This window comes from Drosophila tropicalis, unplaced genomic scaffold (assembly GCF_018151085.1).
Source record: "Drosophila tropicalis isolate 14030-0801.00 unplaced genomic scaffold, ASM1815108v1 contig_463, whole genome shotgun sequence".
Taxonomy (NCBI): Eukaryota; Metazoa; Arthropoda; class Insecta; order Diptera; family Drosophilidae; genus Drosophila; species Drosophila tropicalis.
The window spans coordinates 2,420,889-2,448,802 of record NW_027172929.1 but is presented as its reverse complement, the minus strand read 5'-3'; the positions used below and the strand labels follow the sequence as shown (position 1 = coordinate 2,448,802).

Sequence of the window (27,914 nt, the reverse complement as noted above, 5' to 3'; positions counted from 1 at the left end):
TACTGTAAAACCGATCTGGTCACACCGGTAGTTGCATTTTCGATGAATTTTATCGGTTCCTTCGGTAAATATATTTTCTTTGTGGAAATTATAAACATACAAAGGCCGCGAGTTAAATGCAGCACCAGCTGCTGCTACAAAGCACTGAATAAACTAAAGGCAATAGACCCAATAACAACTGCAACCGTACTGACAACAACAACAATTGCACCGCCCGCCAGCAAGCAGAACTGAAAATGAAAATGGTGAGTTTTTCCTCCGGTTCCATCTTTTTTTTTTTTTTTTTTCGTTTTTTATATACATATATATGTATATATTTAAATATATGTATGTATGTATTTTTTCCTTATGTTTTTTCCCTCCCTCTTGCGTCGCCGCATTTTTGTAAAAAATCTTTTGCACAAAAAAGAACGCTGCGGCTGCAGGAGCGAGCGGGTTGTGGGTGTGTGTGTGTGTGCGTGTGTCGGCTAGACGACACACATTAATATACATACATATGCATTATGTACATACATGTACATATAATATATATATATTAACATATATGTAATACAATATTTAACATGTCAAGTCGTATTTGATTGCGCCATCGTATAACCCGGCTGATTATTGCCACTGCCACCAGAAGGAACAGTAGGAGAAGATTTCAGTCTCAAATTATTGCCAGCTGATATCCCGCCACAGAACGTCTGATAGGTGGTCGCCATGCAACCACCACTCATCTGTTTGGATTCCTCTATATCTTGTTTGATTCGCCTACGTACACCGGTTCTAGTCTGACTTCCATAATCCTTAACCAAATTTAAATCCTTTGGATGCTTTGGTATGGCGTTGCATGTTGCGGTCCGCTGGTCGTGTAGCCAACGTTTCGGCTCTAGATCAAATACTATCGTATTGATGGATGTGAAATTATTTTGATACATATATCGGGCTAGGGATCAGTTTTAAATGAGAACTCTGATTGATCATCCTATTGCGATATATATCCAAAAATTGTTGTATAAATTTTCGCTTGATTGACTTATCACGATAAATGTTTGCCAAGAAATTCGCCTTCGTTTCGCTAACGTGTTGCTCACATTTATCCAATCGTGATAATCCCGGCAGGATGCCATTGCTGGTTTGGCTACTTGCTGACCGTTCAGATTCCCAATTATTGAGGAGCACCTGCTTCCCATAGGTCCGGGTAACGAGACGCTCGTTTAAATATGTTGTCCGCTGTTTGCTGCTCATTTGCACCATGATTAGGAAAGAATTTCGAATGGATTTTGATTTTTACACGGTTTAGTCTAAAACTTAAAAAACCACCAAAAAACAAATAGTCACAAAAAAGTAAGCAAAAATAATACTAATAATAAAAATAAACACAAACAATAAATTTTACGTTTTGTGTAAAATAAACAAAATGCTAGTGAGGGAAAACAAACAAAAAGCTTGAATATATATTCAAAAGCCCTCTGTGATTAAGGAAGGATTTTCTTTTAATTGAATTTCTTTCCAGAAATTTCTTTGTTATTCCTCTGAGAAGAAGTTAAGTTAAGAAGGCTCTGTGTTGTTGTAGAAGGTTTAAATAAATTATTATGGAAAAAAAGGTAACGAAAAGTTTTATAGTTTTGGTTGCCATATTCCAAGTCATGAGGATACCCTGTGCGGTTTTCTTTGGCTTTTATCCCATTTTAGGTTCTTCCATGGCAATTCTTGGTCTATTATTTTAGTGGCTCTCATTTTTTTTTTTTTTTTTTTTTTTAGTGCTGCGAGTTTATTCGATTTATAAAAATGCTGCTTTTGTTTGTGTTTAAAATAGATTCGAAATGGCTCTCTCTCTCTCCCTCTCTATCTTTCTCTCTCCGTATGTGTGTGTGTGTCCGCCATTGTCGAGTGGGTTTTTATTGAAAATCTATTTTGCGAATCACCCGACCAGGCCGGGCCGCCACCAAGATAGCAGCAAATGTTGCCCCCATCCCAACCCCAACCCACATTCACATTCATCTCCTTCGACTTTGTCTGCTGTTGTTGTTTCTTTTACATTGGTTGCGTCTTCGTGATCATGTCGTCAGTTTGGTGTTTGAACACCCAAAAGTAAACTCATCCCGGGCAAAATTGGGAGCGACCATTACTTATTGCGTTTGTTGTTGTTGTTGTTTTTATTTGCTTTTATCTATCTATAGATGATCTTAGTTAATTTTCACTCTGAAACTCTTTTCGTAAATTGTAGTCTAATTTTAAGCGTTAAGCCTAAAGGGATCAGTTGATACCGGTTTTATTGTTTTCTATGACTGTATTTAAGGAGCCCTTCCTGTGGGCTCTTCCTTAGTCACACCCTTCCTTAAGCTTCATTCTTGATTAATGTTCATTAAGCAATTAAAGTCTGTATCAGTTATGGATATATTGTAGTTTTAGTCTTTGTTTCGGTGAAAGTTTTCAACAATCTGTGGCATATTTTCATACGTTTGCTTGCCTTATATGTAGAGTGTTTTTCGGGGCTGGAATCTTGGGATCATACATATATCGATTTATACATAGGACTCTAACAAGGAAATACCCACAACAATTTGTCGCTTTTTCTTTTACTTGATTGTTATGTTTTATTTCTGGCTTAAGAAAAGTTTTAATTTATCCGCAAATTAAAGAAAGTAAACTAGGCTAAAAAATTTAAACTAAGTCAAAAGTTTTAAAAAGTAATACAAAATAATTAAAGATCAATTAATAAAAGAAAAATCTAAGTATGGTGTTAGAAATTTAGCGACAAATTAGAATGAGGCTGAGAGAAGTCGTTTTTAATGTTAATTATTTACTTATTGAGTGGCTAATTTACCTAGTTCATCATTTTGGGGGAAGAAATCCGGCAATCCGAAAATCCGAAATCCTTCCCCCAACATTATTTACACATTTGAAATAAATTCATATTTTGTTGTCTAACCAATGCTTTGATATTCATTAATTAATTGAAAATCCTAGACAAATCGTTTGCGAATTATTGAATAGTTTCTCTCTTACCAGGTGTCTACTGTATGTGGCATGTACGCAAAATATCGCCATCGATATTTACACTAACTAACTAAACCTGCACTCACAATCAGTTTGCAGATAGAACAAACTAACAATCAGTATAAACTGAAAACTAAATAAAAACCGACAGCACGCGTTTTGTTGCCCTCTCCTCATGTTGCCCCTTCTGCAGCCAGCTGCTGGTTGTGCCACACTATGTGACACTATGCGTTGTTATTGTCTTCTATATATATATATATATTATATATATACATTCAGATTGATCGAGGTGGATGATGATGATGATGCTATAAACGAAATGTCGTCGTTGTTTGTTTTTAGTTATTATTGTTGCGCTCGGATTCGCTTCGTTCGTTCGATTTGTGTTCTTCTATTCTGTTTCTTCTCTGCTCTGTATCTTCTATGAGTCGTCTGTTCCTTGATGAGTTTCTGTTTACACTTTTTTTGTTGTTTTTCTTTTGTGATTTTTGTAATTTTTACTGTGAGTTTTTGTGCGAAAATTTAAGTTTTTCTTATGTATGTTGCACTTGTCTGCTTTAACTGAAAGAGGAATCTAGAGAATTTGTGTAAATTAATTTATGGCCTTTTTTTCGCATGGCATTTCGATTTTCATTTCAAAAATACAATGTATACAATGTTTGAATATAATTTTTCAATTCTTTTGGCGTTTTTTTTTTATTTTCTTTTGATTTTGATTTGATAAGAGAGAAAGACACGAGACATTCATTCAGTTACGGTCGTTTACATTGTGATTTTTGATTTTAATGCACCTACAAATGTTTGTATGTAGATTTTTATATGAGACACATCAAGGCGCACACATTGGCTGAATATTGGCCCAGTGCCGCCAAGTGAATTCTCTATGCAGCCAGCCCAGCCGCCTTTTGGGTTTGACAGATGCTTTTTGCATATTTCATAACTCCCGCAGGTGTCTCTCTACCTCGTTCGTTTTCCGTCTCCCTCTCGCTCTCCCAGAAGTTAAAAGAGAATCTGGAGGGAACTACTACTGAAGGCGTAGACAACAATCAAATGGACTGCTTCATGCTCCTGCTTCTACTCCTTCTCCTCTTCATTCTGTTTCTCTACTTTAACAAGCATTTTGTGTTGTTGACTATGCCCTTTCCCATGTGCCCCTTTGTGTATGCAACAAGAATTTTCATACCTGCATGACAAAATGTACATATGAAAGAGTATGATATGTATGTAGAGAGAGAGAGAAAAGAATGTAGTGGTCAGGTGGAGGAGGGAACAAAACTTGGCCATATTGGCATTACGAAACCTTTTGGAATGATAATGAAGAACTATAGTGACTCTTAGCTGAAATTTACGAATTTTCTGTTTTAAGTTTACTAATTTATTAACTAGAAGGTGGAAACTAGTTAAGTAAAAAAAGAAAATAAAATTTTTAAGGCTCTTTAATGGAAACAGACTTGTAATAAACTTTATCAATATTAAAGAGCATTTTAAAAGGCTTATTAAAGTGCTTTGTTTTGTTTGTTTATTAATTCAATAGATTTATTTAACATTTACCTTATCTTCTTTTGTTCATATAACAAGACAATGAAAGGACATCTCGCAGTTGTGTTGCCTAGAGGTAACATTTTCTATTTGCTTTTTTGCACAATTCGTTTGCTTGTCTGTTATGCTTAGCTTGTCGTTTTATGCTACTCTTTGGTTTGGGTTTGATGGTGGGGGGATAGACGGGATGGTGCCTCCCTCTCCTTCTCCCCATCCTGTTCCTCCTTCTGGCGTTGACTTAAGGCTTTTAGCCTCAAACTTTTCTTCATGTGTCAGCGTAAAAAATACAAGCCAACATGATTGCGAAGCTAACCAGATACAAAGGTGATGGTGTGTCCGGGGTAGGATGCTAAAAAGGGCATCCTAGAACTGCATAGTAAATGTACGGAGGACGTCATATGTATACAATATAGGGGGGTGCTGGTGGGGGGTGGTAAAGCAAACGATGAAGAACAAGAAGAAGGCGACTTTAGATTTTTAGCCTCAACACGCGTCGTTTAAATGAAGACTTTCTACTTGTCTCTTGTCTCTGGGTCAAGCGGTAGAAGTGAAAGGAAGTGCCAAAGTGTCCTTGCTTTCACTGACTAAGCTGTGTGTTTATTGTTGTTGTTGTTGCTGTTGACTCTTGTTATTGTTGTTAACACCTTTCATGGCCGTCACGACACGGACGAATTAATTAAAGGACCCCCCACAGGCCGTACCATAAAACATTTAGCATTTTAATTGCGCCATCAAAAACAGCAAAAAGCAAAAAGGAAAACACTACAAACCCAACCCAAAATAAAACGAGATGTCAGGAAAGAAGGAATCTCTGACAGAGAGAATGTGTGTAAAGTGTTAGCTTCTTTGCCTTTAAGCACACACATTTGTTGCCTAATTAGATTAGCTAAGCAGCAGACCAGGACAGAGCATATAATATTGGCCGTTAACTTTGATTTGAGGTCTCTTAACTGGATCAGGACAGGAGGCAAGAGATGGTCATACACGAAGGATGACATTTACACGGACAGGTCAGAGCTGGCCGCCGGGACAGGTCGCGGCTAGGGCCAGGCCACACCCACTCGAGACATTTACTGCTCCTCATTCTCGTGCTCATCTTGCAGAAAAAAAAAAAACATCGAAGTGCAGGAAGTGACAGACGACGATGACGACGACGACGAAGACGAAGACGATGACAAAGACGACGACGAGGAGGCGAACAGATGCAATAGTAGAGCAGACTCCACTAGGCTAGCTTGAGTACTTGGCCTCGAAATGCGTTTTGTCGTTGCGCTTTTAAGCTCACACGTGTGTTACTTTAGCTCAAGCTTGCTCTCTCGCAGAGATTACTCTCGTTCGTCGACTCTTTCGCTCTCTCTCTCTCTCTCTCTCTCTGGTTTTGTAAGACTCTCTCTCGTTTTGCATTTGACCCAAATAAGATGTCGTAATTGCAACAAGGCGCGACATTCACGAATATGCAATTACATTAACCGTTATAGCAACAGTCCCCAGCCATCAGTATTGCTCGCTCTCTTTCTCTGTGTGTATGTGTATGTCTCTGTGTGTGTGTGTTCGCCTCTCTTTCGCTCGCGCGCTCGTAAGTGTCCTCTCATGAAGCTGACGGCTTCAATTCGCTAGCGCCTTCTTGTGTGTCGTCCTGTCCTGTTTCAATTCCACACATTCCCTCAATTTGACATTTGCATAAATAATTTATTACGACGCATTTAGTAGTAGTAGTAGGGAAAACGCATTTTCCTCTCAGCTTTAATGATGAGGGTCCATTCCCTCCTCCACACCGCCGCCTCCCCCCCAGGCCTTGCGTTTGCCAACCCTTGAGCAAGCATTCGTTAAACGAAAGTGACAGAGACAGACGACAATAGTCCTAGTGGGAAAGAGAGGGTGAATAAGTTTTAGTGCCTAATCGAAGTAAATTAATAAACCATTCAACGGAAATCTCAAATATTTAAATGTTTAATTTAATTCCCCTTTGTTGGACGTTGTCAATACGCTGCAAATTTTTGTTGCATACTTTGAGGTAAATATCTGTAGAGTAACTAGGACACGCTCCCTCATATACATATGTATATATTTTAGTTTTCTCGATTTATTTTTGACTACTTCGTTTAGCCTTACCCTTCTGTAGATCCCCAATTCAACTACCACCATTGACATTTAACACATTCCACCATATCCTGCTATTTCACAGTTAAGCCATTAAATACTAAAAGCTTTCCTTTTTTTCTTTTTTTATTGCCTCCACTTTATACAATTTTACAATGATGATGATGATGATGATAATCATTATGATGGATGCATTCACCATCAATTGCCTGAAAAGGGCAAAAAAAAAAAAAAAAAATTGTAAAAAGAAGAAAACTTGCATATCCCATCAGGAATAAAAATGCAATTTCAAGTTTCATAATTGACAGATATGCAACGGAATGTGCCCCAGGAAGAAATGGGTTGAAACTGGGGGAGGGGAAGAGGAGGATGGGAAGGAAAGTGTGCGCTAGAGAGAAATTTTAAATTGATAGCAATTTCAGAGTTTTTCGTTTTGTTTTTTTTTTTTTGGGTCAGTGATGGGCAAAATGATTTGTAATTGAATTATATTTGGGCCTGATTTTCCACCCACTTTAAAAGTAGTTTCATCGCAAAAACGAATAACGAAGTTAGCTGTTCGTTCGTTTTTTTGTTTTTGTATATTCGTCATTTAATCGAATACATGTCTATGTATGTATAAGTTGAATATATCTTACAGCAATCGATTGCTTTTTAAATCAAACAAATTATAGTAAAAATCTAAACAAAAATTCAAAGTAAACTGATAAAGTGATATTAATTGCAATCGAATCAAAGAAGAGGCTAAGAAGAAAGATGGTAAGAAGAACTCAATATAAACTTATTACATTGGTAAATTGATAGATATCGATCTTCACTTTTAATGGCAATAGTTAATTGTTATTGAACTATTATTCGATTGTAGAGGGTGAAATCAGATAGAAAATAATAGCAGTTCGATGATAACAAGATTCTTAGAAAAGCGTAAAGGATTCTCTTGTATTTTCGTCCTTTCATCGAGTCTTTACTTTCAGAAGTTGTAAAGAAATTTATAAGTTTTATTGCGAAAAGTTCCTTTTTAATTCCTGTTTTGATTATAACACACATACATAGATAGGACAAATGTATGTACATGCACATATGTATGTATGTATATTATGTCCAAGGTCTTATTGTGGCCTGGTATGGTAGGAAGCCACAGAACGATGTATAGAGATAGATAGGTAAAAGGATGAAATGCAGTCACAAGACGAACTTACGCACCAGAAAGGACAATGACAATAATAACAACAACAGGAAAAAGACAGAGCCAGCGTGTGTATGTGTGTGTGAGAGAGAGAAGTCAAAGGCGAAGAAATGCCACCCCAAAAACAAAAAAAAAGTAAAGCAAAAGCAAAAACAAATCGTGAGCAATTTACCTCTGGGCCATGGGACATTAGCAAAAGGAACAAACATCGACGGAGAAAGAGAGAATAAACCAGCTAGAGAGAGAGAAATTCGGAAAGGGAATACCATACGCTTTAACCTGTTTTCCGCAAAGCTTTTACGCACACGCTCGCTTGCTCTCTCACACTCACCCACTTCCATTCCCCCTCTCTCTCTCTGTCTTTGTCTCTCTTTCTCTCTCCCTCTGTTGTCTTACATTTACCTTGCCACCCTTTTTTCAATTTTGTTTGTTTGCTGAAAAAGCACGCACACACCGTGAGAGGAGAGCGAACACTCTGCGAGAGGAAGTGTGAGAGAGAGAAAATCGGAATCAGAACCAAAATCGGAGAATATATATAAATATATATATACATACATATACACACACACATACATACATACACACGTATACATATATACGTATATCTCTTGTGTGGTGAGGCTTTTACTGATGGACTTTTCGCATGCCATGGCCCAGTATCCATTCGGTCGTGTTCCCATAATGTCTGCCAGCGGAGCGCAGCGCTTCTTGTTGTTGTCGTCGCTAACGTCGCAGCCGTCGCTAACGTTGTCATTGTCATCCGTATACGTCGTACCACAAGCAGCAGCAACAGCAACAACAACAACAACAGCAGGAACAGCACCAGTAACAACAACAGCAGCAGCAGCAGAAGAAGAAGCGGAACATCAGCAGCAGCTTAAAAATACATTTTCACAATGAAGCAAACGAACGGAGGCAAGGAAAAGGCATCATCTTCAGTGGGCATTACCACCGCACAACAAGAACTAATAGTTTTCATCTACTAGTTTACAGTTATTCATTTTTTTTTTCTGTGTGTGTATGTTTTGTGAGTGATTGTGTGTGTGTGTGAAACTACTAAAATACATTAAAAAGGAAAAAGGAAAATTTACAAAAAAAAAAAAAAAAAAAAAAAGGAGAGAGCAGCGCGCTATAGCAGAGCCCGTGAGTTAGGCCAGGGAAACGAATCGAATCGAAACGGAATAGAACGACGAGATGGTATACCTAGTACCTGTAAAACAATCTACCAATAATCGACAAAAAAAAGAAAACCCTAACTGAAAATTACAAAAAAATATATATATATAGATATCAAGGAAAATCCTATGCTATTCCCATCTCTCTCTCTCTCTCTCTCTCTCTCTCTCTCTCTCGCTCTCTCTGTCTGTTTATAAGTTAAGAAAGTTTTTTGAAAAGTGTTTTTAATTAAAGTTGAAAATATGTTTTATTTTCATATTTGAGAAATTTTTGCTTTAGCAACAATTTTTCTTCATTCGTTAGTGTGTGTGTGTTTTTCCTTTTTTTTTTTGTATATTTTTTTTTGGTGTATTATACATACACACACACACACACAGTCAGAGTGATACACGTTTTTCACACACAAACACACACAGATATTTAGAACGAAGTGTTTCGTCGTTTCTTCCACTGCTGATTTGGGTCTTAGTGTGTGAGAGTGTGTGTGTGTGTGTGTTGGTTGTGTGTGTCGTTTCATTTGGTTTTCAATTTATCGTGTCGTTTAGAAAATTTACTGACACAAAAACGCAAGCAAAGTCCTCAAACGTGAGAAATGCATAGAGAACACATGTCAACAAATTACAAGTACATATTATTATTATTATTATACTTGTTGTTGCTCTTGTTATTGTCGTTGTTGTTCCCCTTCTTCTGCTTCTTCTTCTTCTGCTCACATGCGCCCCAAATTCATCCCTTGCCTTATACTTATCATACATACATACTATACATACATAGTTCTTTCGACAATTTTCTTTTCTACAGCAAATGCATCGCGGCAAACTTCCTGTTCGAAGCTTCAATAGCAAAAAAAAAAAAAAAAAAAAAGTGCAGGCACGCGAAATTGTTTTTTTTTTTTTGTTTTACTCCCACGCAAGCGCTTTAAGAGCTTTCTCTCTGTCTCTCTCCCAGTTTCAGTTCCATCCTGCATGACGCTCTCTTTTTTTGTCTTTTTTGCTCTCAGTTGGCTAGCCGCAACACTTTTTGTTGTCCTCCTGGCTCCCCCCTCCCACCCGCATGGGGGCTTAGCGTAGTTTGAGAAGCTTTTCTTTCATTCTTAGAGACCTTTACAGCTGCTTTTACCGTTTGCTGCTGTAAACACATTAAGAGTAGAAGGAAGTTAGCCAGGAAAGCGCGCACATGCACAATGTGTTGTTGGTGTTGTTGTCATTGTTGTAAGGAAAAAAGTTTTGTACTCCCTTTTGCAACCTTTTTTTTCCTTTTTTGGTTTTTTGTTTTTCCCTCCATTGAAAATGCAATTGCCTGACTGTTGTCCCAAATTCGGTGTTTTTTTTTTTTTGGCGAACTTTGCCTCATTTTCTTAGATGTCGGTGTGTGTGTGTGTGTGTGTGTGTTGCGTCGTGTTGTTGTCATCGTCGTTTATCGTCTTTGGTCGTGTGCCACATGTCGTATGCGTGTTTCTTTTTCAAGCGGCTACGTCATCTCTCTATCACCTGCCTGACTGGCTGCCTGGCTGCATGCCTTTTGCTCTCGTGTTTTCTCTTCCACAATTTTCTCGCCCCCGTTTCTCTAAATCTACTTTTTTCCTCCCTCTTTTTCGGTCGGTTTCTCCAAATCATATTTTGTGTGATTTTTACATTTTCTGTGTATTTTTTTCGCATATTTCGCGGGTATTTCCCAAAAGAGAGAAAAAAAGAAAAACAAAAAACAAATATGAAACATTGAAATAAAAGGAAGCAAAAACGAAAATATATTTAATTTAAAAGAGCTGCCAATTGACATGGCATTTTGCTTAAGTTGATTTCGGAGGAGGGAACTTTGTTGTGATTTTCCTCAGTTGTTGTGCCTTGCCGAAATGGTCATGACATTTAAATGAAATGAAACGCAAAGTGAATAACATTTTGATTTTCATTTCCAATGCTGAAATAGAAGGACTAAAAGGACAAATCAATATTTCTAGACATAATTAAAAACACAATAACTTCTTTCTTATTGCTCTAGACAAATATATGTATGTATTTAGAACAGTTCAAAAAAATTTTCATATATTTGCTAAGATTGCTTAAAAATGTTGAGAAATATTGGGCTTAAGTGAAAAACGTTTATTTTAATTTTATTGTCCTTTCGCTGTTTACTTCCCCCCTCCTGTTATACTTAAACTTCTCCCCATTGCCTTGTTCACATAAAAGAGCAGCTTCTTCCCTCTTTTCTATCTCAAATTTGTATTTCTTTATATATTCTTCATTAAAAATGCATAAAAATCGCCTATAAAGTCCATTCAACTCAAACCAAAGATAGAATAGATGAATATCAAAGATTTAGGCAATTTTTGTTTTTGCGTTCATCAACCCCTTTTTACCCTAAATACCCTATGTCCTTGAAGGGCAAATAAGTATGTATATTGATTTTGATGATCATTTCCTTTCGATTATTACAATTTTAAGATCTTAAGATCGCTGAAATTGGGCATCAACATTTGTTGTTGTTTGCTGCATGCAACAGACATAAACAAGTGTCGAGTGAAAGGACTGCTCGACACCTTTGAAGGTATGGGTGTGCGCTCGCCCACCGCTGATCAAAAATCTACATAGAGAGTAGCTGGAAGTCGTTCCTTCTTTCTACTGGACTGGTTCAGCAAGAATTTCTTTTACCTAAAATTGTAGCAATCAAAGATGTTAACATAATTACATACATACCTATATAAATTTATTAGAAATGTGAGCAAGGACAAGTAAGGATACACTGATAGAGCAAAAGATAGATTTTGATGAGGGAGAGATAACTGTCGAGAGAGAGAGAGAGAGAGAGAGAGCGATAAAGAAAGGAGGCAAAGACGTAGGGCGAGATGTAGAGAGAGCTTCATATAAAGAACTCACCCTTCTTTTGCCTAAGGGCAAATTCCTCATTAGGAATTATAGTCGTGTCTCATCTCATTTCTCAGCACTCAGTGTTCCACAATTCTCGTGCAGTTTTGAATATCAAAATAAATCGTAAACAAGGTCATTTTGTTTATTAGTGTGTGTGTGCGTGTCTATATAATATATCCACATATATATATGTATATATATTCCATATCATTTTCCCACTCTTTTTGGTTATGCTCATGCTCTATCTCTCTGTAGCTCGCTCTGTATGTGTGTGTGTGTGCGGAAAGCCCTAAAACTTTATTCTTCACTCGTCTTTTAACAGCAGAAAAATGTGTGCCACAAACAACAAACAACAAATCAAAGAAATCCTCATATAACCTGAACTCTATAGACAACAAAAACTGAATAACCAAAAAGAAAAAAAGAAAACCAAGAAGAAAAAAACTAAAGGAAAAACAAATAATAATAAATATAATAACTATATATATATATATAAATAAATATATAAAAGAAAACCAGAAAAACCAACCAAAAAGAGAAATAATCTTCACAAGAAAATAAAATAAGGAAAAAAAAGGAGGAAAAAATAAAAGCTTTAACTACAATTTTTTTTTTTTTAACTATACAACATATACATACGGCATATATATATATATATATATATATATATATAATATACTTATATATATATATAAAATAATTATAGAAATTTAGCCACCTAAGTGTTTAGTGTAAAAAAAACAAAAAAAAAAAAAACATAATTTTAAACAAATTAAGTAAAAATTGCAAGTGTAAAAGACCAACCAACCAAAATCAATGCGAAACGAAGCATAAGAACGACAAAAAAAGGACATAGAAAAGTTGTTGTTTTTTCCGTTGTGTTTTTAGTTTCGTGGTGTCAGGGGGAGGGATGTGCAGCTTGTGATTTTTCGGTGATATGGTGTAAATGTGATAAACAATGTTATAAAAAAAAAAAATAAATAAATAAAACTAAAGTTTTAATTAAATTACAAACTACAATAATACAAAAAAAAAAAAAAAAAAAACAAACTAGAAATAATAACAATAAAAGCAAAGAACAAAAAACAACAAACAAAAACACTTGCGTTTTCGACTTGACTTTTTTTTTGTGTCTCATTTTCTACAACAAAAAAATAAACCCCTAAAAACAAAAACAAAAGAAAAAACAACCTAAAACAATAACTATATACATATATATATATATATATATATATTTAACAAAAACAAAAAGCAACCTCTAAGCCTTGTCTCTATAAAACTAAATCTACTAAATTTAACTCGCACAAAAAACCAAAAAAAACAAAAACAAAAATCCTCCTCCAAAGGAAAACCCCCAACAGAATCAAGGAAAAACAACCAAAAAACCAAATGAACCGGAAACATGCGTCGAGTGTATTTATATTTTACAAATTCTCTGAAATGCACTGCCGCATATTTTTGACAAAAATGATTTTATTCTAAACAAAGCAACCAACAACAACAACAACCAACCAAAAATCAAGCGAAAACTTAACCAAAAATAATAATACTCCTAAAAAAAAAAAACTCGACTCGTACGCAATAATTCTTATGAATCACATGAAAAATAAAACAAAAACTTAAGTAACTCCACCAAAAACAAAAAAGACATACCAGGAGACAAGAGGTCGCCCTCCTTACAACAACATTTAAAGGATCTGTAAAAAGTAGCAACAAATAAGAGAGCGAGCGACAAAGAAAGAGTCAACGTGAAAAAGTTTTGCCAACCAACTTGAAAAATAAACCGAATTCGGATCCTAAGATGTTTAACCAAAATGCAATAGTTTTTCTCACATATACTTACTGAGGTAAAAAAAACACATCTTTATTTAGAATTAATGGTTTTTTTTTTTTGTGGTTTATTTCATTGTGCATTGTGGTCTAAGGGGCGGCTTTAGGCGGCTTTGAAACTTTGATAACAAGTCATTTTGAACTTATTCAAAGAATGTTTTAAAACGTTATAGAACCAATGCTGTCCATAGGCAACATTTGGCGGAGGGCTAAACTGGGCTAACTACAAATTTATTTTCCGTCAATACTTTAAACTAAATGCATATAGGACATAATTCGTATGTATGTCCTGTGAGTAGAATCTCTTGAGACAATCTTATGTCTTCTGAGTCATCAATCTTTTAGAGGCGTTTTAGAAATTCATATTCTTAGCGATACAATAAAACTAAAGTTGATGTACGTGATGGGAATATGTTGGTCCATATATAAGGCTAATAGCTTCAAGATGTTGCTAAGCGTATACACCACACTACATACTACACACTACACACACACACCACATCCCAAAGCGGACATTATATATTCAAGATGAATAACAACATTTTTATAATACATATATTTATAAATAAGAACATACATACATTGTATGCTTAGTACCACTTTGTATATATGTATATACATATACATATATCGTGTGATAAGTGGTCAAGAAATAAGATAAGATATATATCTAAATTAATTTGATTTCTAACAAAAAAAAAAAAAAAACTATAACTTTGTTCCTTTCTTTTTCTTCCCGTTTTCTTACTTTCTTCGTCTCTTTGTTGCTTTTTTTTTTTGTTTTTTGTTTTCTTCTGCAACTTTTGTTGTTCTCTTTTTTCTTTTGCATTATTTCTTGCAGTACATTTTACATAAACTGTGATTATGAGTTCCACAAAATCTCAAGTAGCCCTTGCTACAAATATTCCAACCAATTTATCCTCTGCCGCTTCTGCCTCATCAGCGGCTGCTGCAGCCGCCGTTGTTGTTGTGGCCAGTGCCAACGTTGCTGTTGCCTCAAATTCAACAGGAGTAGCAGGAGCAGGAGTAGGAGGAGGAGAAGGCGGTAGTGGCGGCGGAGGCGTTGCTGGTGGAGGAGGAGGAGGAGGAGGTGGCGGAGGAAGTGGAGTTGTAGTAGCAGCAGCCACAACGACGACATCACCACCCTCATCATCATCGTCTCTGTCATCATCAACATCGTCGTCAGCATCATCTACATCATCGACGGCATCATCAGTATCAGCATCAGCGTCGTCATCCGGTGCTTCGCCTGGAATACCAGCATCAGCAGTGCCAGCGGCCCCGGCAGCATCACCAGCAACTAACCAGACAGGAGCGACGTCATCAGCCACAACAACAGCAGTGTCCAGCAGCAGCAGCAGCAACAGTAGCAGCAGCAGCAGCAACAACAACAGCGAAGATTCTCATACAAACGCATTGGTAGGTGGCGGACAAGGAGGTGGAGCTGCCAATTTGGGACGTCAAAATAGTTTTGGCAATCGACGCGTAAGTTTACACTTATATTTCTGATTTTCATCATCATCTGTTTGTTTGACTTTGGCTCGCCGCTGTCGTCAGTTTCCCTCTCTCTCGCTCTGTTTCTCTCTCTCTCTCTCTCTCTCTCTCTGTGTTCTTTCTCACTCTCATTCTCTCACTCTCGATAATATACAATTTGTGTAGTTCAATCTTATATCAGAGTATATATACATATATAGGTCAGGTCAAGTCGATGGCAGCAGCAGAAGCAGCAGCTCTCAACAATTCTCTCACCTTTCGCTCACACATACACACACACAGAGCCACTGAAATGCATTGTACATAGAAAATGCAGTCAGAGATACACGCCCAAAATGTGTACAAACTGGGTCAGGTCATCAGGCAAGAGCCATGGGAGTGCAAATGGGAATGGGATTCAGAATGGTATTGGTAATACTCACTGATAGAGAGACAGGGAGAGAGAGAGAGTGAGTGAGTGAGCAGAGATGTGTGCGGGGTGTTGATATTTGTTCTATTGCAATTCTGCGAATTGAAATTGTTGGAAATTCCCGATGTATGTTCTTCTTCGACCCAAATTGGTTAAACGTGTCTCTGATTGCACCACACACACACACAGCCCTCAGACCCCCAGACACCAAGCCCTAGAGTTCAAGGTTTATGTGTGTGTGGGTGTGTGTGAGCGGGTGGTAGGTTAACTGTTCATTCAGGATTTATCGTCATCATAGTTTATGTCCAATGCGATAGCATTTTTTCGGTACAAATTTTCATTCTGCCAGTTGCTGTTGCTGCTGCTGCTGCTTCTGGCTGCGTTTTGTCGCTCCAAGGTCGATTTATTGATTTTTCCCATCGTAATTCTTAGCCCCCCCAAACACAAACCCACACACACACCACTCATACAGACACATACATACATTGTTAATGCTTTGTTTATTTTGAGTTTTTGAGATTCTTGGAAAGCAATTCCAATTCCAAGTTCAAAATTGCATCAAGCATATACATATAATTTAATAGAATTTCTTATCGCCCCTCGACCCATTTGTGCCCTTGAGGGTATGCAACAAATTGCTAGTTGCAAATTGTATAAAAAAGGGGAAATCCAATGAGAACGCGAATTGAAACGAAGTTGAAGGGACATCTTTTTGACATTTGAATACATATTTTACTTAACTGCTTCGAAAGAATCACATCTTAGTTAGGAGTTTTCCTTTCATTTCAAGAATCTCTTAACATGTATTAAGAGGATGAGGAGTAGAAGAAGATATCTAAGGAACTTTACCAAAATAAATCAATATTTAATATTATGTGTATTTAAAGAACTATTTTCGTTTACTATCTCAATGTACTAAATCACATTACCTTAGGTTTTAGATTCATTGTGTAGTGGCTTCCAAATCGATTGATTTATTTAACAGTTAGTTAGTTAGTTGGTGTGTTTGTTTGTTTAATCATTAGTCTGACTGACTGTCAGTTAGTTAGATTAGTTTGTATCTGAAAGTGTGTGGTAATTTTCGCCCCATTATTGGCATTTGGCAAGCAAGCAGCAAGTGAGCAGGACACTCGACTGATTAATGATGTCAGTTACCAACTCCAACAAAAAGAAAATCAATGAGGAACCCAAGCGCGCAGCAATAACACAATAATAACAATAACAACAAGTGAAATTAATGTGCCAGGTTAACTGATGAACTGACTCATTGACTAAAACTGATTGAATGATTGGCTGGCTGTTGCCTGTCGCGCCTGTCGCTTAAATATTGTCCTTCAATGTGGGGAAAAATGTCAAAAGGCGACGCCGTGAAACATTTTTATGTGGGGCTGGCTGGCACGGCAACGAAAAGTCTAAAAGAGAGGGAGAGCGAGAGAGAGGAGGACAGGCTCTTCTACTACTTAGTTACTTATGGATTTTCCCCTATTGGCATGTGTGTGTGTGTGTGTATAGTGCTTGTTGTTGTTTGTGGATCGTTAAGTCAGAAAAAAAAAAAAAAAATAGGGAAAGCGAGGAGACTCCACTCGTTTGTTTTACATTTTAATGAGCCAACAATTGCATCAGTCTTTTGCCATTGCCCTTTTTGGTTATACTTTCATTTTGCTTGTCAACTTTGGCATTCATCGTTTGTGGTTACTAATTTGAAACTAATTGCCATGAGAGACTCCTACTAACATTTTCTCTATTTCATCCATGTTGCAGGGTAATATGAAGGGCAAACATCTAACACGAAGCCATGCCATGCGTGAGTCCACATCGCCGCCACGCACGCCAACGCCAAGAGCTGCCTCCGAGCAGCAGCAGCAGCAGCAAACGCAACCACAGCTCCAGGGTGATGCCCCCATGAGCACAACAACAATAATGCCATAACCAATAACAATAACAACAACAACAACAACAGCAGCAAAGCACAATCAACTGGACGCGGCAATTCACCGCTGATGGAAACGCCCGCCGTGATTGTCACTAGTCAACAGCAACAGCAGCAACAGTTGCAAATGCCATCGAAGCCTCCACAGAATGTTCCTCTAAGCAATGAGGCTGAATTCCCCAAATTAACGCCGCCCAAGAAATCTGGTGGTGGTGGTGCTGGTGGACAGCATAATCGCACCAATAGCAATGGCAGCGGTATGGAATATAACAATAATACCAATACCAATAATAGTAATAACAACAGCAGCAACAACAATGGCAAAAAGTTTGTGGTCGATATGAAAGTAAATGGATTAGAGAGCAACAGTAAGCAACAGCAACAACAGCAACAACAACATCACCAGAACAACACCAACAATAACAACAACTCTTCCACAGCACTTATCTATAGTTCAGGAATGAATTACAAAGCTGCCGATCGTCATGAGCGCCATGAACGTCACGAGATGTCCAGTCAAAACAGCAATCTCAGCAATAATCACGATGATGATTCCTATCACTATGATCAACGAGGTGGTGGTGGCGGTGGTGGAGGAGGCCCTGGCGGTGGTGGCAATAATGGCGGCAAAAAGCATCGCTCCAATACCAATTCCAAAGGAACCAAACCACGTTTGAAGAACATTGGTGGCAGCTCATCGGGCAGCATTGATGGAGTTGGTGGCAATGGCGGTGTTGCCGTCAATATTGGCGGTGGTGGCAACGGCGGTGGTGTCGGTGGTGGTGCTGGTCCTGGCGGTAATAGCAATCTCATTGTCAATAATCAATCCAATATCATGGCAAATAACAATGTGAACAATTCAAATAACTCGAGCAACAATACATCGGGCTTCATATCGCGTGGTAAGTTTCTTATTTAAAAAAAAAAAAAAACAATATCAAAACAAAAAACGAAAGAATATTAGGCAACCAACACAAAAGAAAAAAAAAAAATACAGAAAAAAAAAACCTATAAACACGGCTCACGACTCCCCCCAAATTAATTCTAGTCTTTCATCAATCAGAGAATTCGAGTGAACAGTATACGGACTATGGTGGGACCGATTTGTTAATGTTCTTTCGTGATACGTTAAACAAGAATCAAAGGATAGACACATTTTGCTGAAAATTGAAAAAGATCTAATGGAATTTGTCCAAGAGAATGGGTAAGCAGAAAGAGTTAACGATCTGATCTATCTGAAATCTAATCTCTTCTCTTTTTAGACGCGGTTGTGAGTATCGTTTTCCGCCGGCTACTTCATACAATCGTATGCTGATTCATCGCACAGCGGCCTTTTTTTGGCATGGAGCATAATGTGGATACGGAGACGCAACAGTGTGTCATTGTGGCTGTAACCAAGGGTACACGTATACCAGAGGTTAGTCCCGATCTAATGATTTGACAGAATTATGTGTGATTTATTTCAAATAATCAAAATCTTTACAGATACGCTTCAAATCTCTGGTACGCAGCGATCATCGTGAGGATGCACGCAAGTCAATTCTAAAACGAGATACGCACAGTTTCGATGAAGTGCGTCAGTCTCCGTATCTTTGTCCCGAACGGGTTATGTTGGATCGCAAGGCCAAAAGCTTTGAGGAGCGTGAAGAGGATTATGATAGAGCGCGTAGTCGTATCTTTAGTCGCACTGCCAATCAAGATGGCTATGGTGGCGGCGGCGGCGGCGGCGGCGGTGGTAGTAGTAATGATGGCCCTCAAGATGACTGCTATGGTGGCTGGGAGCAGCAACAACAACAGCAGCAGCAGCAACAACAACAACAACCGCCCAGACCCAAGCGACCCAATGGCAAGATACTGCAAATGCAAAATGTATGATCCAACATTCCGTCCCCTCCTCCTACACAAATTAATCTAATAAACTCTCATTTTGCGAAATTCTCAGTCAACGGAATCACGGGATGGCATGAGATCTGGCGGAGCTGTACCAAAATCCCATAATTTTGGCAACTATGCTGGGCCGCCAAGTGCTGGTGGACCGGGCGGTGGTAATTCCTTGCCACGCGGCGATTCAACCAACTCAAACAAAAGCGGACGCGGCGGATTCACCAAGCAGGACTCAACTGGCAGCACTAGCACGCCATGGCGTCTCTCACCTTCCAGCAGCGGGTAAGTTAATCAAATCAGAAAATTACACAAATACCATTATACAATCCGTAAGAAGAAGAGGCGTTCGCTCGCTTCAAATCAAAAGAAAACAAAACCAAAGAAAAAAAAAAAACTGTTTGATAAAATTGTCAAAAACATTTTTCGTATGCTACCTTCCCTTCCCCAACTACCCCAACAACAACAACAACAACAAACAAACAAACAACCAACGAACAACATTAAAAATTCAATCCAACAACAACAACAATAATAATAATAATAAAAAACAACAACAACCACCACAACAACGACAACAACAACCTACTACTACTACCTACCTTACCCCAGCTACAAGACACGCACCCAATCCGTGCGCTCCGATTCCGTTACGCCCTCGCCTACCGGCTACGGCAGCGACAGGCAGACGCCGGAGCTAAATCAACCCACCTCCAATCGTTTAGGAGGACCATCCCATACAACAACAACAACAACAACAAGAACAACGTCCAACAACAACAACAATAATAACAACAACAACAACAACTCCGCCTCCGCATCGGGACTCGTCTGGGCCGTTACAGACATTTCCAATGTGCCACTTGGCAGCGTCCTCATTGATCCGCAAACCCTCCAACCAATTGTCAATGCAGACGGGTAATTTACAAAAACTAAACTAAACTAAAAAAAAAAAAAAAAAACAAATTTTAAAACTAAAAAACAAAATACAAAGAATGAACAACACAAAATTCGAAAGAAAAAAAAAAAACAACAACAAAAGACATCGCCACAACAAATTTATTGAAAATTATTATTATTATGATTAGTCATAAATGCTTTTGATATATAATTTATTTAATTTTTTTTATTTTAAAATATTATAGAAAAGAAAGATTCTCTTATCTCTATCTCTCTCTCGCTCTTCATATACTCTTTAATGTTTTTCTATTACAATAATTTGTTTTTGATTTACTTAGTTGAAATAGTTTACATTAAATATAATCAGGGAGTGCAAATGAATAAATAAACTTAGAATGAGAAAATATAGCAAAATTCAAATCAATTAAATCTTAAGAATGACTAGCTAGGCCTTAGTCACAGTAACTTAATATCTATTCTACTGTCCAGCGAAGACTTCTTTGTGCTAAATCGTCTTTGGATCCTTTTCTTTTTACTTAAAATATGAACCAAAAGAAGCAGCTGGTGCTTTATTGTAGAAAAGATTAAAATTAATAATAATAACATATAAAATATTTATTTGGACTTCAACTTACATACTTTGTATGATTTATGTACATTTAGGTTTTGTGTCTTTGCATTCCCCTTGTTGGCCATAGAGAAACATTCAAACTAAAACAAAAAGCATAAAGTCAATTAAATTTTTAATATTAGTTTATTTATTTTTTGTTGTTTTTTAATTAATCATTCAGTTGTTAACTTGTTTCTTAGGGTATTATGTCTGTCCACTAGCAAATCACGAAAAACGCTTTGCAAGTTTGCTTTCCGCTATATATAACAACAATTTCTCACAAATTCAATAATAATAATAATAATAACGATAATAATAATGTTTGATTTATCTACCAAATAATATTTATATATATCTTTATATATATATATATGCTATGTTTGGGAATATATATATTATTTCATTTTCAAAAACTTGTTGATGTTGTTTTTGTAAATTATCTGCCTAAAACAAAATTCAATTAAATTACTCTCGACACCAACCACCTCCACCAACACCACCACCAACAACAACAACAACATCAGCAATCAACAATCAACAATCAGCAACCAGCAGCAGCAACAGCTGAACGAACATAAATTATATATAGATATATGTATATGTATAATATATATACTAAATCGTAGCTGATCTCTGCAGAACACAAACCAAACAAAATAATCATTGCCATTTTCTCTTCAGGACTTACACAAACACACACACACTACATACACACACACACACACACACACCTAATACCCACCCAATCACACCCACACCGAAGTTCTCATTCATAATTATTTTGTTTTGTGTTGATTTTGTCACTCCCGCTTGCTATTGTCTCTCGCCTACAATCACCTAATTAATAACTAAACTAATTGCTGCGTGTATCAATCAAAAGAAAAACTATAAGGAAACACACACACAATAGGAAAACATTTATATATATAAAAATCAATGTATTTATCGTCTGTGCCAGTGTTGTCGTCTCTTAAACTAATTGTTGTTCGTTCTAATTGCATTTTGCATTCGCCATTTGTTGTTGTTGTTTTTCAATTAATTTTTTTTAATATATATATATACATCTATATATGTATATACATTTATATATATACAATAATCAAATACTGTCTGTCGCTGCCGTCGCCACACACTGCAAAATCAAAAAACTATATGACAACTCTGTCTGTCAGCCAATTAGCTGCTTGAGCTGACTGTACTCTCTATTTCCTTTAACAATTATAACCTGTTATCCTTTATTTAATGTTTGTTTATTTATTTTTTTTTTTTTTTTTGCATGCCGAAGCTGAGCGAGAAATTTAATTACAACACACACACACACACTTACAATATATATATATAAATAATACAGACACATAAATATATGTATATACATTCGTAAAATTGAAAATTAATGTTTTTTTTTGTTGTTTTTTTTTTATTTTTTCTACTTTTTTGATGATTCCGTTGCAGTTCCATCTACCATTATGACCCGTCCAATTTGCCGCCCAATCAGGCGCTACAGCAACATGCAGGCAACAATTATCAGTCAAGTGGTGGCAACTCTGGCAATTATGTTAACTATCGCAAATCGTCACCGCATCAGCAACAACATCAGCAACAGCAGCAGCATCAGCAGCAGCAACAGCAGCAGCAACAACAACAGCAGCAGCAACAACAATTGCAACCTGCTCTTCAAATGCAACAGCAGCAGGCTTACACCACCAATGAGCAATCTTGCAGCTCAACGGAAAGCTATGCCGAAGAGGTACAATCCCCAGGCATGGACTGTTCAGAAGGCTACGATGGTGGTGGCGGCTACTCGAACGATCAGCAACAGCAACAGCCATCGAGTGTGGATGCCAACAGCATCAAGGGCGATGATTGTGATAGTTTGGCCAGTGCCACAGCCTGTTTGAGCATTACCACATCAACTTCCACCAAGAACTATGATCGCATTGAGGTGCAAAAGTATAAAAATCAAGCGACTAGTCCAAATATACCAGCCTGTTGTTCAGCCGATAAGGATAACAATATGGATATATTGACATCCGGCCAAGATGAGCAGCAGCAGCAGCAACTAGTGGACGAGGCACAACAGGCGCGAGCAGTATCAGCAGCAACTCCATCCAGCTCATCGGTGACCGATGTAGTGGTGGTTGCGGCATCGACGGCAGCTCCTCCCACCAGAGAGATGTCACAGCCAGCAGCAGCAGCAGCACAAGCAGCAGCGGTCAGTAGCAGCAGTAGCACTCAGATGAATTGTGATGTACAGTCGGTGTCGCCCAGTTCGACACCTTATAGCCAGTGCGAGGTGGTTAAGCCTACGAATCCGGGACATGGCCACAGTCACAGCCACAGTCATAATCACAGTCACAATCACAATAGTCACAGTCACAGTCATGGTCTGAGTCTGGGCCAGAGTCAAGGGCAATTGGCCGAGGTAGAACCGAAGGCAACCACCTGGACGTATACGCAGAGCTTTCAGGCTCCAGATGGTTCCACCGTTTTCCATACCACAACAACACCAAATGGTCCAGCACCCTACTGTGCCGCCACATATCAGCAGGGGGTAAGATTTTATCCATTCAGAGTGACATTGATTTTTATTTATATTTCTTCTCTCTTCTATTCGTTTAGCCCGATGGCAGCTTCTATGCGGTGCCTCAGGGTATGGTTTATGCCGCCTATCCACAGCCCGGTGTAAGCAGCGCCGGGGCCACCTCACAGCCGCTCTTCCAACTCACAACGAGCACTCATCAGCCGACACAAGCGATATTTGCTTCACCAGAGGCTGGCGGTGAGCTGCCCGGTGGCACCTACATGATACCTGTCTTCGAACCGGCCCAGCAGCAACGCGAGAGTCTTATACCTGCCCAGGCCATTTACCAGACACCAGGTGGACCGGCCACAACAGTGATGCCCATGGCAGCGGCTGCTGCCTATCCGACTGCTCAGTTTGCTGCTGCGGCTCCGAATGGTGCGCCCATCTATCAGGGGCCGTTAATCTACTCCAGCGAGCCGGCTGGTGGAGCTCAAATCCAGCAGTTACCAGTGGCCACGTATCCGATTAGTTACTCCTATCCGTACTATCCGATACCGTATTATGTTCAACCGCAAGCGGTGACTGCCACACCCATTCCTTCAGCTGGCCAGGCTCCGCCGCCGCAGCCGGCCCAGGCCCAGCCGGGTCTGGCAACTGCCTCAGCGGCTGGTCCGCCCTCAGTTGCTGGTGGCGCACAGCAGCAGCAGCAACAGCAGTCACAGCAGCAGCAACAACAACAGCAACAGCTCAGCAATGGAGGATCATTGATCACAACGAGTGGTTATATGGGTGGCGGTGCTGCCGGTGGTGGAGCACGTATGAAGCGTACACCTGGCGGCGGTTCCATTCATTATAATCCAAACTACCCGCCGACATCGGTTGGTCATGCCAATGCCGCCCATCATCCGGGTGCTGGTTCGGCCCAGCTAATTGCTGCTCCGGCGGCCAGCACAACGACATATCATGCGCTGCCCACACTGACACTAGCCCATGGCGGAGCGGCGACCAATTCTGATCTCAGTGCCGCAGCCGCTGCAGCAGCTGGTGCCCATGTGTATGCCTTGCCGGCTCAGCATGCCACGGCTTTGATCCCAACGAACATCTTTCCCTATGCAGCAACAGCCGCTGCTGCTGGTCAACCGGGACCACCGCCTCCAACGGCCCAGTCGGCACCACATCATGCTTTGATCACAGCGGCACCCTTCTATCCCGCAGGTGGCAGTTCAATCGATTCTAGTGGCGCCTCGCAATCGGCACCAAGCACCCCAGCCGCACCGGGACGTCAAGCACCTTTGTTCAGTACCCCGCCAGCTCCCAATAATGTTAGCAGTGGCAGTGCCAGCAGCAGTGGTGGCGGTGCAGGCGGCAGTAGTGGTGGCGGAGGAGGAGGTAGTGGTGGCGGCGGAGGAGGCTATCACAGCAATAGTTCCACTCCCCATTACTATCATAGTCAAAATAGCAATGAAGGCGGCGGCGGGGGCGGCGGTGGTTATACGCCCTATGAAAAGCGCAACAATAGCGGCGGTGGAGGCGGTCCCCCATCAACGGGAGGAGGTGGTGGTGTGCGCAAGCCATATCATCCGCATCCAGGTGGCTATAATCCTCGTCATTCAGTGCCATTGAATGGTCTGTCATCGGGAGCGAAAACTCCATTGCTCAATTCAAATAATGAGCCAACGCCTCGTGCATCGCCTAGCAGCATAAATCTGAGTGGTGGTGGTGGTGGTGTCACATCCGGTGGATCCGGTGGCGGTGGAGGTGGACCATCGTCCTCATCGGTATCCTCGTATCATCATCGCGGACCGCCGCATGCATCGTTGAACAAGCGCGAGGGCAAACCCAATCAACTGCCACTCATTAGCGGACCACCACCAAGCTATGCCACTCCATCGAATACGGGCAATCCGTACGAGGCCAAGCCGCCAGTGCGTCTAAATGCGGGCGCAGCAAGTTTCCGTAGTCAGAAGTCGATCAATGCCGATTTTCGGCGCAGCGTCTCGCAACGGAACTCACCCAGCGCCAATGGTGCTGGCGGTGGAGGAGGTGGCGGCGGCGGCGGCGGCGGTGGAGGAGCAGGAGGTGCTGCTGCCAACGGTAATGGCGGCGGTAATGGCAACAATAGTCACGAGAGCAGCAACAATTCGCCCAACAGTATTGCCGGAGGACCTGGAGGGGGCAGCGGCGCCGGCGGTAGCAATAATAATAGCTCTGCCAATACTCCAAATGCCGCTCCTACAACAGCTGCTGCAGCTTCCGCCTTGGGCACCCAATATGTGGTCCTGGATCAGGCCACTGGTGCCACAATGAATGCCTCGCCACCATCCATATACTTGAGTGGTGGTGGTGGCGGCGGTGGCGGCGGCGGGGGCGGTGCCAATGGTGGCAACACAGTGTCTGGCGCCGGCGGACCGCGCGCATCGCACATTCCAGCTCAGCTGCATCACAATGCTGCCACAGCCGGAGCAGCGGCTGGCTCACAACAAGCCACCACAGCAGCAGTGTTAAGTGGTGTGGCAGCAGCCGCTGCTCTCGGCGGATATAATCCGAATGCAGCGTCCGGTGTGTACTTCAAGTATGGCCAGACGTACTTTGCCCATGTAAGTTCAATCATGAAAACGAAGAAGATGAAAGAAGTCCTTCCTCATTTGACTATTCAAATCTCTTTTATCTTTCTCTTATTTAGCCATCGGTGGCCTTGCCCAACAGTCGACGCTCGCCCTCGAGCGACATACGACCACAAATGGCTCAAGTGGCCGGCATGTATCCAGCCACAATGATGATACAAGGTATGATAGCCTCACCACCATCCATTAGCCTTTCCCTAGCATTTTTAGTAATTTTTCATCTTCCTTTTCTTCCAGCGCCGCCTCGTCATCCAAGTCGTCATCCAAATCCGAATTACAAAGGTTCGCGTCCTCGGTAAAGCCATCTAAAGGATGCCATACGAACCTCCTAAAAACACGACAAAAAAAAAAGAAAATATAAAACAAAAAACGGAGAAAAATAATAATAAAAAACAAAAAAATCACAAACTACATAAACATAACGGCATACCTAAGATAAATATAAATAGCAACCTAATCTAGTGGAACATAAAGTAGTTGACAAAAAAAAAAAAAAAAAAAAAAACAACAAAAACAAAAAAAAAAAGAGAAGAAAGGATAAGAAAATGAGAATGAAACAAAGCGACAAAGCAAAAGAAGAATAATTAGAAGAACAGAGCATAAAAAGGAGCACATAAGGCACGCGCAATGTTGATGATGATCGGAAAAGTTGTTGGACATCCTTTTTTTTTTTTTTTTCGTTAGCAGCAGAGGGGGCGTGGCAAGTGACAGGGACTGCGCAAAAACTGAGCAAACACAGACACACTTAACAAGAAAACGACATATAGAATCCACATGCTGTTCCACAGCAAGAGGCAAATCAATTTTTTTCTCTTTCACCATATATAACCAGGAAGCCAGAGGAAGAGAAGATTGCTGTGTAGAGTATGTTTTGTGCCATTATTTAAACTAATTCCTAATTCAAAACAATATAAAACATCGACGGCCGACTGAGAGACGATACGGACATCAAAATGCTAAATCGGGTTATCCAATTCAATCAAATTCTCCTAAATGCATAATCATATATAGACTGAGACATTATGAGTAGATAATGAACGAAAATTGAATAGAATGAAACCTCAGATACATATATATATGTATATGTCAAGCCAAGCTTAAGCAAGACTAGCAGCAAGGAGGAGCTCTCGAAGCAACAGTGTCCAGAGAATCTCAAATCTCTCGAAGCCTCCTTTTTGAAACATCCCAAACCAATCGATCCCGTCGTCAACCGTTATAATTTTGAAATATTATATAGCCTATGTATATATTATTTCTAAAACTAAAGCTGCTACCAAAAAAAAAAGAAGAAGATTAAGATGAATCTATGAATCTTTTATATGAAGTCGTCGTCTTGCTTTGGTGTGTTTAATTGAATGCGTTTTAATTATTTTCGAAATCTCAACCGAAAGCAAAAACCAAGAACAACAACAACAACAGAAACAGAAACAACTAACGAACGGAAAATGCAAAAGAAAGAAAAGCCAACCAACTTCTTAACTTCATCAAATGAAAAATCTGAGCGAGTCTTATAAATTTTATTTTTGTTTTTTTTTCCCCATCTGCTCTCCTTGTGAAAATCTGTTTATTATCATCGTATATATATATATATATATATGTTATTGAAATAATTTTTTGTTAAATTTATAATTTCTTTATTATTATTATTATTATTATAATATTCTTTATTTCTGATATATATGTATACATATATATATATTATAATCTTTCGAAATAGAATTTCTCTTATTTCATTCTGTTCCTTATATGCAAAGAAGCTGCAAAAACTTAATTAATTTTCAATTGTTTAACTATAAGCGCATAAAAAAAACAAAAAACAAAAATAAGAAAACAGAAACCATAATAAATAATAAAAAACGAAA

General features: G+C 39.3%; 1 protein-coding gene across 1 annotated transcript; it reads left to right on the top strand.

The window, feature by feature from the left end:
• The first annotated feature begins 1 nt into the window (after position 1).
• Positions 2-27,914, top strand: enc (encore). Its single transcript, XM_068287154.1, is given in 15 exon segments — positions 2-245; positions 14,522-15,165; positions 17,345-17,479; positions 17,482-18,415; positions 18,577-18,651; positions 18,654-18,717; positions 18,776-18,845; positions 18,847-18,930; positions 18,999-19,382; positions 19,456-19,679; positions 20,007-20,312; positions 22,357-23,455; positions 23,524-26,025; positions 26,112-26,214; positions 26,290-27,914. Coding segments are annotated over 14 exon segments (6,663 nt in total). The 5' UTR covers positions 2-245; positions 14,522-14,544; the 3' UTR covers positions 26,352-27,914.